General features: G+C 39.4%; 1 protein-coding gene across 2 annotated transcripts; it reads left to right on the forward strand.

Annotated features, from left to right (window-relative positions):
- The first annotated feature begins 272 nt into the window (after positions 1 to 272).
- On the forward strand, positions 273 to 15,065 carry LOC124139501 (NADH dehydrogenase [ubiquinone] flavoprotein 1, mitochondrial-like). Of its 2 annotated transcripts, XM_046506618.2 has the most exons (14): positions 273 to 429; positions 3,162 to 3,232; positions 4,774 to 4,863; positions 6,854 to 7,002; positions 7,485 to 7,618; positions 8,049 to 8,113; positions 10,250 to 10,354; positions 11,012 to 11,137; positions 11,647 to 11,712; positions 12,100 to 12,266; positions 12,680 to 12,833; positions 13,405 to 13,459; positions 13,957 to 14,066; positions 14,549 to 15,065. In XM_046506618.2, exons 1-14 carry the CDS (start codon positions 384 to 386, stop codon positions 14,624 to 14,626), a joined length of 1,416 nt encoding a protein of 471 aa, XP_046362574.2. In that variant the 5' UTR covers positions 273 to 383; the 3' UTR covers positions 14,627 to 15,065. The 2 variants fall into 2 exon arrangements, with proteins under 2 accessions (XP_046362574.2, XP_048251728.1); XM_048395771.1 differs by lacking the exons at positions 273 to 429; positions 3,162 to 3,232; positions 4,774 to 4,863 and adding an exon at positions 5,987 to 6,015.
- The last annotated feature ends 578 nt before the right edge of the window (positions 15,066 to 15,643 follow it).

Below are 15,643 nucleotides of genomic sequence, written 5' to 3' on the forward strand. Positions count from 1 at the left end.
TGAGCATGTCCACGAACAACTTAGCAGTCGCACAAATACGGTCCAAGGTCAAGGTAATAAACATGAGACCCGCAGCTAAACTTGGCCCCTGTCTATGAAATACTGGCGCATTATGTTTGGAGTATATTGGAAATAAAACCGGTTTAATAGCGGTCATCCTCATCCAAAAATATATATGACGATTGTGTTCCTTAATTAATTACAAACTGATGACTACTAAGATAAAAACACTGAGTGTGAATGATTTTATAATTAAGAAAACGGGTCGGTAAAATATTTTTGACTGCGCCACTGCTGTCTACTGGACAGCGCCATGTTGGATGGGTTTTTATATAAACTCTGAAGGTTACACAAGACGTATAGCAATTTCGTAGGCATTCAACATGGCTAGTCTCTGCAGGGTGACCCCCAACCTGCTGTCATCGATTGGTAAGAAGAAAAATATGAATTGCATTTTCCCGTCACGATGTAATCAATTGTTATTCATGCTTTTTCAGCGGTAGAAACAAACATTTTCAGTTCACTAGGCCTAGTTCCTATAACATATAGCCAAACCCCTTAAAAATGGCAAATTACTACCTTATGATACCATAACTATTGGGCAGTCCTTGTTTGGCAAGGACTAAAGGACTAGTGCTAGTGCCAATTTCTAACGCAGTTTTTCATCAGCCTCAATGTCAATAATTATGGAGGAACATGATCAAGGTTTTGTGATTTAGATTTTCATATGAGCATGTTTGTAAATGATCAAAATTAGAGAAATATTCCATACAAGAGTTGTATCCTAGTTTGGGAGTAGTGCACTTTACCGGGTGCACTTTTTTAGATCCAATTAGCGCTGTGGGGGCTCGAACGCGCTTCGCTGGCTCACCGGCTCTGCTAATTAATGCGTTAATTAGCCGTCGTTCTTCCACTGGACCACAGGCGCTATCACATGTAATCAGTGCTCATTTAACAGGTCATTACAATCCCCATTGACATGCATGCGTAATTCGGTAAACAATGAATTGCGCATGCATGTGACGTCATGGTCCGCTCTCCCATTCATCTTTCCTTGAAACCACACCCGCAATTGTTTATGTCAACAAGAACGACCAATGGGATTAACTGGATTAACGCTTGAAAAGGTAAGAATTTATGGCTAACCCTTGCCCAAAGCAAGCTAACCCTAATGACCGAAAAGGGGTTTTGGATCGTAAAGACGTGTAAGTTTCCCTAAGACCGAAAACGGGTGTTGGATCGTAAAGACGTGTAAGTTTCCCTAAGACCGAAAAACGGGTGTTGGATCGTAAGACGTATAAGTTACCCTAAGACCTAGAACGGGTGTTTGATTGTAAAGATGTGTAAGTTTCCCTAAGACCGAAAACGGGTGTTGGATCCTGAAGCGAGAGTAACCAGAGCGTGAGGCACGGTAACAGTATAATGAGACAGCGGTGGCACTATAGCGCGGTAATTGAGCGGATGGTAGAGCTTGGGCTGCGCCAGGTAAACTGCATTGTTGCCCCCAGTTTTCTTGTAGTTTATGACTCATGACTAGTTTTGAGTAGTGACCATCATTTTTAAATTTTTGTATTTGGTCAGTGAGGAAGCCTTGTGGTCAAAGCATTTCCTCACCTTAGACCCAAGTTTGATTTCCCACATGGGTACAATGTGTGAAGCTAATTTCTGGTGTCCCCCTCCTTGATATTACAGGAGGAATATGCTTAAAGTGGTGTAAAACTACCCTTACTCACTTGCTTGATAAAGGTGTTAGGATCTACACCGAAACGTAACACTAATTGTAATAAAGAAGTTGTTCATCCATAGAACTCGTCTTACTTCATCACTCCAACTTCTAAATGCCACTCAAAGAAGTTACCCTTACTCACATTTATTAAATTTGTCAAATATTTGGATGTTAAAAGCTGTTGATCTGTTAGTGATATGTATCCTTATGAACTGTGTTTTTGAGCTCCTAAAATTTGAAAAGTATTTCTGATTACGTGTCTAATAACAATAACAATACACTAAAATTAAGTCTTACCTTTGAGAACATTTATTTCTGTTAACACTTGGAAGGCAGAATGATCAGGTCTTGTTAATTTTATAGTGATAATGCCTCGCCGAGTGAGGAGAGTCGATCGGGCACCAACTTGTCAACGTCCCATGATTTCGAGCCCCTTATTATAGTAAGAAATTAGATGCAAAACATGTCAGTCACAGGACATACAGACAGAGAGTTTACAAACAGCAGCCGATACATTATTGTGCATACAATTGTTGTGATGCAAAATTATCAAAATGCACATCCAATCTATCATAGTATCGCCTCGATCCGTGTCTAGGCTGACAGTGACCATCTTCAGCAATCTATCAATTTACCGTAGAGTCTGTTTGACACATCTTTAATCACCTTTCAGTGATCGACCAGTTGATCATTGATGACTAACACATGTATGTGGCACAGCTTCATTAACAACTTCGAAAATCTCTCCCGTCGTGTATATCGTGTCGGCCATTTTGACATCTTATACTTGATGTAAATGTATTACGATGCGCTGACATTGTGACTGACTTACTGAGGTAGTTCTTAACAGATTTTTCTCATCTAATGAGGATATTATTTGAATACATTTGTTCTAAAGAAACTACAAAAGTTGACCCTGTTGAGCATGTAGAGCATACATAAGCTCATGTCACTATTTTATTCCGCAATACAGCTCGTTGTTGTATGGATGTCAGTGTAAACATGAAGTCACACATACTAAATATAATTGTGTATAGATCAATATCTACGTCCTTTGAGGTAAAACTAGTGATATGAAAAAATTATGAGACTTAACTTTCACTTTATCGCAAGCTCCGATGTTCACACAGTTTGGCCCTCACTCTTATGAAAGTTCATACTCAATGAACTCACACAAAGTGATGGTCAATTCTTAATCAATGCCTGATTATCATTGACATGATGAAGCGGTCATCTTGGTTATGATTCTTTTTATCTAAAAACATGGATAGTTTTTCAATGACAGAAGTATCCATGGTGTATCTTATGTGTAAGTTTAGAACAAGTCAGTAGCAAAGAGTGTGGCAGGGACATATATCATGTTTACAGATCAGTTGTTTCAATCCATTAAGATACAAATTACACAACCTCAGGTCATCATTTGGTCTTGTTCCAGCCAGAAAACAGGTCACTCCCCAGTTGTCTTTTGCTGTGAGGTCCAATTCAACAGAAGCAAAAGCTGAAAAGGTTTGAAACTAGCCATGCTAACAAACTTGGTTAATAATACAAAAATAGAAAATACATATTTTTATCTTATCCTGCATTACTACCTTAATGCTTCTACTGCTGTTCATTTGACTAGATAGATGGAGCTGCAAGAGGTCCTGGTTAAAGAAATTGTTGTGCCAACCAGTTGTGTGTCTTCCTTTCTCCCACAGCTACCATGTGACCAGAAGTGTGATTGTCGCCTGATTTTGTCTCTTTCCTGTGCTTACTTTGCGCGTGTAAGCTCCCCCCTGCGCTGATTGTACGGTTCCCTGTTCCACATCGTCACGGTGCAAGTTTTACCGCTCTCTCTCCCCTCGAGACTTCACTGTATCCCTAAGGGTCTTGAGAAAACGACACACACCCAATGTGCCTGCAGGCATCCCCAGATGGTCGACCACAGGGACACTTCTCGGACTTGGGGGATCGTCAATCATGTTGACTGAGGTGTTATTCCGGCGCCATCAACCATTATCAGTATACCTTCGGTGTCTCTGTCGCCCCCAGTTTCCATTCCTGTGCTAATAGCTGCTTTTACGCAGCATATGCATACACCTCTATTGCAAATAACTATGACTACCTCATGTCTGTCATTGGCTCCTTTAGAGGAAGCCTATATGCCGTAGACACACACCTGGGACTTAACCAAGTAACGGAGTGCTTACTGTTGACTTCGGTCGCTCCCTCCCCGGGTCCTGAGGTTGATAAAAGGGACACAATCTGGTGCTCTGTCCATCCTAAATTCAATCTGAAAGGTATGCTCCCCCTTCCTATCCATCTGATAAAAATGCATTAAGGTAGTAACACAGGATAAGATAAAAACATTTCGTAAAATCTAAATATTTTTTACATTTGGATTCTTATCCTGCATTATTACGTCTAGAGTGCCCTCCCATTGCTTTGCTGCCTACCCGCGAAGTTTTTCAGATGTCCGTTACTAGGAGTGATGTGATTATACGTGATGTTACCACTTCCAGTCACATGGTAGCTGTGGGAGGACGGATGCCACACGACTGGTTGGTAAAACAATTTCTGTAACCAGGACCTCTCACAGCTCCGTCTTCCTAGTCAAAGAACAGCAGTAGAAGCATTTAGGTAGTAATGCAGGATAAGTATCCAAATGGGAAAAATATTTAGATTTGACTAATTTACTATATATTAAATTTCATGTATAATCTATGCACAATTATTTTATATATATCTAGTAGCTTAATCATAAATTGATGTATCATTTCATCATATTTATAACTCATTTATTGCACTTTGATTGTTTTAATGTGCATAATGTAAGACATACGTCCATCTTGTGTGGCAATGTCACGCTATTGTCTACCTATGATGCTGCCCTTTCAAACTGTAACTTTGATTTGAATGTAATATCATGACTGTAAGAAGTTACAGGCTAATCAGGATGGTACACAGTGATATTGCAAGCAACAAATGGCATTGGAACTTTTGAATATGTGTGTCTGATTTGCAGGTATTGATTTGTGAATCTGTGACAATGTTGTTTCTATTCTCAGACTGTTTTTGGCCCATTGAAAGATGAAGACCGAATTTTCACCAACCTTTATGGTCGACATGACTGGAAACTCAAAGGAGCTATGTCAAGGGTGAGTTTGGAAGAGCAGTATGCTGTAAGTGGATAAGTCCATGACTGGAAACTCAAAGGAGCTATGTCAAGGGTGAGTTTGGAAGAGCAGTATGCTGTTAGTGGATAAGTCCATGACTGGAAACTCAAAGAAGCTATGTCAAGGGTGAGTATGGAAGAGCAGTATGCTGTTAGTGGATAAGTCCATGACTGGAAACTCAAAGGAGCTATGTCAAGGGTGAGTTTGGAAGAGCAGTATGCTGTTAGTGGATAAGTCCATGACTGGAAACTCAAAGGAGCTATGTCAAGGGTGAGTTTGGAAGAGTAGTATGCTGTTAGTGGATAAGTCCATGACTGGAAACTCAAAGGAGCTATGTCAAGGGTGAGTTTGGAAGAGTAATATGCTGTTAGTGGATAAGTCCATGACTGGAAACTCAAAGGAGCTATGTCAAGGGTGAGTTTGGAAGAGCAGTATGCTGTTAGTGGATAAGTCCATGACTGGAAACTCAAAGGAGCTATGTCAAGGGTGAGTTTGGAAGAGCAGTATGCTGTTAGTGGATAAGTCCATGACTGGAAACTCAATGGAGCTATGTCAAGGGTGAGTTTGGAAGAGCAGTATGCTGTTAGTGGATAAGTCCATGACTGGAAACTCAAAGGAGCTATGTCAAGGGTGAGTTTGGAAGAGCAGTATGCTGTTAGTGGATAAGTCCATGACTGGAAACTCAAAGGAGCTATGTCAAGGGTGAGTTTGGAAGAGCAGTATGCTGTTAGTGGATAAGTCCATGACTGGAAACTCAAAGGAGCTATGTCAAGGCTGAGTTTGGAAGAGCAGTATGCTGTTAGTGGATAAGTCCATGACTGGAAACTTAAAGGAGCTATGTCAAGGGTGAGTTTGGAAGAGCAGTATGCTGTTAGTGGATAAGTCCATGACTGGAAACTCAAAGGAGCTATGTCAAGGGTGAGTTTGGAAGAGCAGTATGCTGTTAGTGGATAAGTCCATGACTGGAAACTCAAAGGAGCTATGTCAAGGGTGAGTTTGGAAGAGCAGTATGCTGTTAGTGGATAAGTCCATGACTGGAAACTCAAAGGAGCTATGTCAAGGGTGAGTTTGGAAGAGCAGTATGCTGTTAGTGGATAAGTCCATGACTGGAAACTCAAAGGAGCTATGTCAAGGGTGAGTTTGGAAGAGCAGTATGCTGTTAGTGGATAAGTCCACTTGTCCATTTTGTCTGAGATAAGTGAAAATTGTGAAAGGACTGGTTGTTTTATCTTACATGCACCACCAGGCAGAAATGGACTGGATTGGATTTATTTCATTGTGTCTAGACCATCTAATGTTGACCACTGACCGTGTGAACATTTTTGTAGGCGATATAAAGAAAAAGTCTACTTATATATGACCATTGATGACAACCAATCTAATCTAATCCTGAGTGAATTTTGACCACCCAATCAAATGTGTGGGTTCTTGAGCCAATCAGAGGTCATCTTTCTAAAATAATTCAGCTTAATTTCTTTACCATTTGATTTGGAAATTTTCACCTTAACTAATGAAAACCTCCAAAGGCCATATACCCTTGGTGGTTCACCCTTTTGGGTGTATATGCCGTGTTGCTAAAATAATGACAGGGTCAATAACATACTGGTATCTACAATATAATAGTATGGCTTTAGTTTTTGGCAGAGTTAAAAAAAAATTCAGGATACAGAAATCAGATATACTTAATGAATACTTCACTTGTACTAAAAAATTTAAAAGCCTTGAAGCTGATTAGCTTATAAGAACCTTCACCTAACACAACCTACTACGCAGGTGTCCTCATATCTTTACACAATAAGGTTTTGTGTTGCAGTAAAAGATCTGATTTTAATAAGATTGAGGGGATGGAGCATTTACACAGGACAAGACCCAAGTTTGATTCCCAATATGTGTAGAGTGTGTGTAGAATGTATGTCACTTGCTGATTATGATGATGATGATGATGATGATGATGATGATGATGATATTCCAGGGAGACTGGTATAAGACAAAGGAGATCCTCCAGAAAGGCACTGACTGGATTCTGAAGGAGATCACCAAGTCTGGCCTTAGGGGGCGTGGCGGTGCTGGGTTTCCTACTGGCATGAAGTGGGGCTTTATGAACAAGCCATCAGATGGAAGGTTAGTGTTTGTGTATTCAAGGATTTGGAGGAATACAGCTTGTTTCTGGAACCTTTTCTAATGAAGTGATTAGTTTTGGTCATAATAAGAAAGGTATATTGACGTTTAAAGGTATATTTTTCCATGTTTTCTGTCTTACTTTTTTGTTGTAAATACACATTAGAATAATGCCAACATTGTTCATTTGTTTATGGGTCAAACACTTGATCGCTTAACATTTATGATTAGAACAAATGCTTTGGATCATGTTTGTTTTCCCTTGGGTAAGAACTATTAATAGCGAACCTTATTTTGATATGATCATTTTCATACAACATAACTATTTCTTTCCATGCATATTGTTCTGATAAATGTACAATTTGTCTTGAAAAAAGGTCCTGGATAGGATTTGGGTGAGCTAAGTCTGTGTTTAAGTTATTCAGTAATGGCTATTTGTATAATAGTGTTACTGTGTACACGAGGTGCTTGTATGTTGCCTGCAGACCCAAGTACCTGGTGGTGAATGCAGATGAGGGGGAGCCCGGGACGTGCAAGGACCGGGATATCATGCGACACGACCCTCACAAGTTGGTTGAGGGCTGCCTGGTGGCTGGCAAAGCCATGGGGGCCAGGGCTGGTGGGTAGCATCTGCATACAGAATCTTGCTCTCTGGTTATCCTGTGTTTTGGTTGAAATCCTGTATTTTGGTAGAAAACCTGTTTTTTGGTTGAAATCATTTGGGTTGAATGATGGTGGTCTGTAAATAATCAAGCCTGGATCAGACAATCCAGTGATTGACATCATGAGCAACCATCCACGCAATTGGGATACGATGACATGCGTCAACCAAGTCAGCGAGCCTGACCAGCCAATCCCTTTACTCGCCTCTTACGATAAGCATAGCCGCCTTTTACGGCAAGCGTGGGTTGCTGAAGACCTATTCTACCTATTCTATTATGTTATAATATGCGAACAAATTCAGTCACAACAGTTCTTGTTTATTTTTCAATGTCTTTCATGCTGTGTATGTTGATGATGTTAGTCTGTGATGTGATCTGTATTCACAGCCTACATCTACATTCGAGGAGAGTTCTACAATGAAGCCTCCAATCTGCAGATAGCCATAAATGAGGTAATGCTTTGTTACAGTTGACAACATCTTGCTGGGTGGTCCAGGCTTGATCTGATTTGTGCAACTGCCCCTTCCTTGATTTTTATAGAAATAATGGAATCATGAAAATACAAGTTAGGGACAAGTGATATTTGTACGAGCTTTACGAGCAGAAGGTACCCCCCAACTACTGTTTTCAGGACTACTAATATTATTTCTCTCCACGAGATGGTATTTTGATACACTGCATGTGGTCATGATGAAGGGGCAGTATTGAGGGGAAAATATTCCATCCTGTCCATCCGGGTCATTTATCTTGATGAAACCTGGGTGAATAAGAATCATTCCAGTTACCGCATGTGGCTACTGTCAGATGGATGTAAACACCCATTATGCCATCAGGTAAAGGTAATCATGTCATTGTTTTGCATGCCGAAACCCATGATATGGTGGATGTGAGGTGGTTTTCAATACAAAAAAGAAAAGTGATAATCACAATAAAATGAATGGTGAACAGTAGCTGATGTTACAACGTATCAAAACATCCCCAGTGTCACTGTCATGGATGGGGGGCACGGGTTGCCCAGTCGTCTAAGGCGCCGCGATTCGCTGTGCAGAGTTGCGTCCCTTGGGCACGCAAGAAACCTATGATTGTGGGTTCGAATCCCGGTTCGCCCCGATTATGTTTCTAGGTTTTTCAGCACCATACCTGTGCTCATGGGTTTCACTCAAGTGGTAAACGTCTGAGACCTGCATCTTGACTTGACATCTTCTACTTGACAATACTACTTCTAATAACAATATTCTACCACTTGACAATACTACTTCTAATAACAATATTCTACCACTTGACAATACTACTTCTAATAATAATATTCTACTACTTGACAATACTACTACTAACAATAATATTCTAATACTACTACAAATAATAATATTCTAATACCAACACTAATACACACAATAAATAGTTAACAACATGAATTTATATGTACATGTACAAATGTCACTCCAACTTCTCTTTCAAATTAATATATGTACATAAACTTCAAATTTCTTATGTACAGTCAATGTCACTATACTGTTACAGTCCACATAAACTTCCAGTTTCTTATGGACATTCAATGTCACTATACTGGTACAGTCCACATAAACTTCCACAGTTTCTTATGGACTTTCAATGTCACTATACTGGTACAGTCCACATAAACTTCCACAGTTTCTTATGGACATTCAATGTCACTATACTGTTACAGTCCAGATAAACTTCCACAGTTTCTTATGGACATTCAATGTCACTATACTGTTACAGTCCACATAAACTTCCACAGTTTCTTATTGACATTCAATGTCACTATACAGTTACAGTCCAGATAAACTTCCACAGTTTCTTATGGACGTTCAATGTCACTATACTGGTACAGTCCACATAAACTTCCACAGTTTCTTATGGACGTTCAATGTCACTATACTGTTACAGTCCACATAAACTTCCACAGTTTCTTATGGACTTTCAATGTCACTATACTGGTACAGTCCACATAAACTTCCACAGTTTCTTATGGACATTCAATGTCACTATACTGTTACAGTCCACATAAACTTCCACAGTTTCTTATGGACATTCAATGTCACTATACTGGTACAGTCCACATAAACTTCCACAGTTTCTTATGGACATTCAATGTCACTATACTGTTAGTCCACATAAACTTCCACAGTTTCTTATGGACTTTCAATGTCACTATACTGTTAGTCCACATAAACTTCCACAGTTTCTTATGGACTTTCAATGTCACTATACTGTTACAGTCCACATAAACTTCCACAGTTTCTTATTGACGTTCAATGTCACTTTACTGTTACAGTCCACATAAACTTCCACAGTTTCTTATGGACGTTCAATGTCACTTTACTGTTACAGTCCACATAAACTTCCACAGTTTTTTATGGACATTTAATGTCACTATACTGTTAGTCCACATAAACTTTGTGTCATTGTTTTGCACGGGGGAACCCATGATATGGTGGATGTGAGCTGGTTTTCAAGGCCAAAAAGAAAAGTCAGCATGATTTTAGCTGGAATATTGGTCACTGCAGTGTTAAAGAAACTTGACTTTTTTACACAACATACTCTCATGATCTCTGTTATTTCAGTCCTACAAGAATGGCCTCATCGGGAAAGATGCATGCGGCTCTGGTTATGACTTCGATGTGTTTGTGCACCGTGGAGCTGGGGCCTACATTTGTGGGGAGGAAACTGTGAGTGTTTCTATTGGATTGGATACATGTACCGTATTCGCAGTAATTAGATCAAGCAGTAGAGAACAAACTTAGTTTAAACGTTGATGAAGCTCCAACATTATTTGGATAATATTGTCAAGGCAATCATATCCCTCTCTTTGACTGACTGCTGGGTCATTTGTAAGAAATCCTGTACCAGAAAATAAGGACTGTCATGTACATTTTGGGGCTTAGAGCGCGGAGTTTATACAGATTACTTACACATTGGTCTTGAAGGTTATAAGGGGCTGATTAATGGAACGGGGTGCTTACTACAGCGAATATAGTATGCAGTTCTATTACCATTGCAATATGCAATAAACCAGAAGTTGTTATCTCTAAAGTTGTACATTTTCTTACCATTTTAGAATCTAACACAGGCAGTGAGCTCAGACATAAGTTTGTTAGCAGTTTACCAGATCTCTGTTTCTATGACACAGCTTGTTACAATTTTGTGTAAATATTCATGATATGTGAGAATTGTTAGTGTTTGCTTATGCAGTGCAATCTATTTCTTATGTGACCATTTGCCAGTGTTTCATACAGACAGATTCCATTTATTGAGAAATAGCAGTGCATGATATGAGATATATGTGAACATGTCCTTCATGTCATTATGAATGATTGTTTTTACAGGCATTGATTGAGTCCCTTGAAGGCAAACAGGGAAAGCCCCGTCTCAAGCCTCCATTCCCTGCTGATGTTGGAGTGTTCGGCTGTCCGACAACTGTAGCCAATGTAGAAACAGTAGCAGTAGCTCCGGTAAGTCATTGTACCATCGAACCCATGAAGATCCGGGGTAGTAAAGGCAACCCATGCTTGCCGTAAAAGACTATTGCTTGTCGTAGGAGGCGACTAACGGGATCGGGTGGTCAGGCTCACTGACAATTGCGTGGATCGATGCTCATGATATCAATCACTGGATGTCTGGTCCAGACTCGATTATTTACAGACCGCCGTCATATAGCTGGGATATTGCTGAGTGTGAAACAACAACCAACCAACCAGCCAATTGCACCATCGTTGGCAATATTTCTGTTGAGTTGGATAATCATTTTGGCAACAAAATCAATGTGATGTACAATTTTTAGGTTTGGTAACTTTCAATTTATGAAGTCTTTTACTGACATTTAGAAAATGGTGGAATAGGAAGACATTAAATGTTGATGTTTTATGTTAAAAGAAATAATACAGGAATTATCGTGAAATTTCATTTTTGTCAATATGTTTGTTTTGAAGATTTTTGAAGACATTGTTTGTGTTATGTCCAGATCATCTGCAGGCGAGGGGGAGACTGGTTTGCATCATTTGGAAGGGAGAGGAACCGTGGCACCAAGGTATTTGTTTTTTAAGTGGAAGCCTTTTTATGAATATTTAGAAAATTAATGAGATGCTTCTGTAACCATAGAAGTCTTTTGATTTTATATTGTTCTGGATCTGTGAATCTTTTATGTACAGTACATTATGGTTATAACAAACTCAAAGGGACCACTGATTTTAGGTTATGTTAACCACAGTTCATTATAAGCCTATATGTCTCACTCACTGAACTGATCAGGGCCCCGTTCCACAAAGCGATCTAAGCGCTATGATTGTCGTAAGTCAGTGATAAAGAATGGGAGCTACGATCGACTTAGCGCTTAGATGGCTTTGTGGAATGGGGCCCAGTGCTGAATCTTTGTAAACAGTGAATGTGTTGATGTTTGATTTTCTGCTGTTTGTAGTTGTTCAACATCTCGGGCAATGTTAACAACCCCTGCACTGTTGAAGAGGAGATGTCTATTTCACTCCGAGAGTTGATTGAGAGACACGCTGGGGGTGTGATCGGGGGGTGGGAGAACCTACAGGGAGTCATCCCAGGGGGCTCCTCCACACCACTCATTCCCAAGAAGTAAGTTGAAGATGAAGGCTTGGGCGATATCCTTGTCTTGAGCACAATCGTTATCCATTATTGGTCAATGCTTTGCCTAATTTTGGATGTATTTGAAAAAGATGTGTGAACGAGATTTTACAAATTTCAGGCTCAGGCCTGTGTAACTTATATTTACAGTGAAAACCTACTTGTCAGGACATCCATTTTAATTGGAAAGCCCCCTAAGCGATGAATTACATGAAAAATAAAAGTGCTCCATTTTCCATATATGTTCTTCATTTTTTGGAACTTGACAGTGAATTTCTCTATAGATGCAGGCGATTAACCTAAGTTCTAACACATGAATATCAGAGCTGTTTGGTTTCCGTACAGGCATATTGCATTGCGTGGTGATTTGTTTTACTGATGAATCCATGTGTTGTGTTTGTCAGGGTCTGTGATGACGTCATGATGGACTTCGATGCTCTGGTCCAGGTTCAGACAGGCCTGGGAACTGCTGCCCTCATTGTGTTCAACAACCAGGCTGATATCGTGCGTGGCATTGCAAGGCTCATGGACTTCTACAAGCATGAGAGTTGTGGACAAGTAAGTACAGATGGATCTTTCTCAGCAGAGTGTTTCTGGATTCAGATGAAAGTAAATAGGGTTGTTTGTGGGAGTGTAGGTAATAACTTGTATCTCAGGGAAAGAACATCCTCCATAATCCAGTGTTTCTCCATTTTGTTGGGATAAATACTGTGAATCCAATCCCCATCATAGCTTTGTTTTGAGTCCAGTTCAAATGACATGTTAATATGACAAGCATGGTTGCCAGTACAGGTCTGTCCTTGTTGCATGAACCCTCTATTACAACTGTGACTGCCATTTAGCATAAAGACATCTCTCCCATGTCTACATACTCTAAATTTGATTCATTCGATAACCGAGGATGAGGTCAAAAATGACAATTTTCATTTGCTATTCTGAAGTCATTTCTTTGTTTCATCCAGTTGGAGTATAATTTTCAAAATGACTAAAAAAAGGTGAATGTGTCCTTGCCAGTCATAACCATAAGGTTAAAACAAAATTTAAGGTGGGACCTAGATTTTGATACTATTGTAGAAAATTTCAGGTTTATTTGTAACACTGGGATACTATATTGTTGTCCTGTTGGCAGTGCACACCGTGCAGAGAGGGCACTGGCTGGATGGTAAAGGTTATGGACAGATTCAGTGAGTAGCAAAATTAGCCAAACTATTTATAGTTTGATTTTATAAGTTATAGCAATGATAACCACTGTTTCTTTAACCTGTAATTTCACTTGTCATCGATCCCAATTGCATGGATCGATGCTCATGATGTCAGTCACTCGATTGTCTGGTCCAGACTTGATTATTAACAGACCGCCATCATATAGCTGGAATATTGCTGAGTATGGCGTTAAACAACAAACAAACAAAACTTTTCTTTGTTTTGCTTAAATTTCAAGAAACATAATTTGAAATACATTATTGAACAAAATCTCTGAGATGATCATGTTGTTTGTGCCCATACATTGTCAGTGTAAATATTTAGTGTCAACTGCATTTTTTCAGGTTTTAATGTACTCTTTCACATAAGTATATAAAGCAATAAGATGGATTTGATTAATTCAAGGGTACAAGAATTATAATTATCTCCCTTTTTTAGCCTGTGTCCACGTTGATTGATTATCTCCCTTTGACTTCAGTGACGGGTAACGCTCAGCCGGATGAGATTGACATGCTGTATGAACTGACCAAGCAGATTGAAGGACACACTATCTGTGCTCTGGGTGATGGAGCTGCCTGGCCAGTTCAGGTGGGTCACAACTGACAGGTGTACTTTTTAATCTGTTAAAAGCTGTTGCAATTGTGAAGATGGTGTTGCATACAAATGCAAGGATTTTGAATGGTTATGGGTGCAGTTGAAAGTTAAAAGTCTGATAAAAAATTATTCTACCCTGAACCCCCATCAAACACATATAATGATTATTTTGATACATGATGATTTGGGGTATTTTGTCAGATAGACATTCTGTAAAATCCTCAACCTCAAGTTGTTGTTTGGAAAAAAACAAGAAATGGTAACAGTTCAAATTTAAGAAAAAAAACCCTTGTTTTTCTTAGACTTGAAAACAAAATCCTGATCAAGTTAGTTGTTACTATGATAAAGACAACTATCAGCAACTTGTGCTTGTGGTGAGTGCCTTTGTTCTGTGTACACCCTCTCTCTCAGTGTGCAAATGTTTAGAGCAGTGTTACACCTTCCACTAAGATCTGTACTGATACTCCTGTTTACAGGGCCTGATCCGTCACTACAGGCCGGAGCTGGAAAGGAGGATGAAAGAGTTTGAGCAGAAGAAAGCTGCAAGTTCATGAACGTGATGACATATAGGAGAATATGTGAACTGTACAGTGTAAATTATTTCCAGGAGTATTGGTGGTATTTCAATTTGTGTACAAAGTGGTTTAGAGAATGATACAGTTTATCACAAGGTTGGCCTGGAAGACGTTAACAAAATTGCACAACAACTGTCGTTTGTGAATGACTATCCATCTATGAAATGGTGATACATTGTATTGTCTTACTGTTACTGGTATAGGTTTCACTACCAAGTGTGAAACTGATGCTGATAAAGCCGGCTCTCTATTGAGACATTCACCTTCTTGGTCGGCTGTACCTGTGTGTATGAGTGTGACATACTTAGGGCTTCACCTAGGTTTACTTAAGTATCACTGGTGACACAAGAATGTCCAGGGTTTACGTTGACTACACTGAGTCACTGTTAGTGAAATAAAATATTGTTTTAAAAGAAAATTGTATTGAGTCTTTATTTGAATTAAATTTCAGTTATCAATTCAAAGGTACACTTATACTTACACTTGCTGTTTGATTGGCATTCTAGAAGTTGGTGAGAAAGAGAGAAAACATACAGCTTTATAGATAACAACTTCTGGTTTATTGCATATAGCAACGTTTCGTTGTACACCATTATGATTTTTAAATAACAGTGTAAGAATCTTCATTGAAACGTCGCAGTATGCAATAAACTAGAAGTTGTTATGCATAAAGTTGTACGTTTTCTCATATATTCACCTTTTCCAGCACTTTTAAGTGTTTTCTCACAGGAACCAAAGTGTTCAACTGAGTTTTTTGGCAAGCATTGTATGTCCATCCATCATAGAGACAGATTGATGCTGTAGCTTTGCCTTGACGACCCAAGCATTGTGTCATAGAACCTGCTGACAAATCTGATCAAGTACATGTTGATAATGTGTTTGGCAATCAGAATGGGTTCCCAGGGCCCATGTGGTTTCCTAAGAGCCAGCTAACAGGTGGTGTGACTGGGCTAATGGGTGTCACTGCACTGATGGCCTTGATGATTGCTCATGCCG

Source organism: Haliotis rufescens, unplaced genomic scaffold, assembly GCF_023055435.1.
Source record: "Haliotis rufescens isolate VD_foot unplaced genomic scaffold, xgHalRufe1.0.p SCAF_1, whole genome shotgun sequence".
In the NCBI taxonomy this organism is placed as follows: Eukaryota; Metazoa; Mollusca; class Gastropoda; order Lepetellida; family Haliotidae; genus Haliotis; species Haliotis rufescens.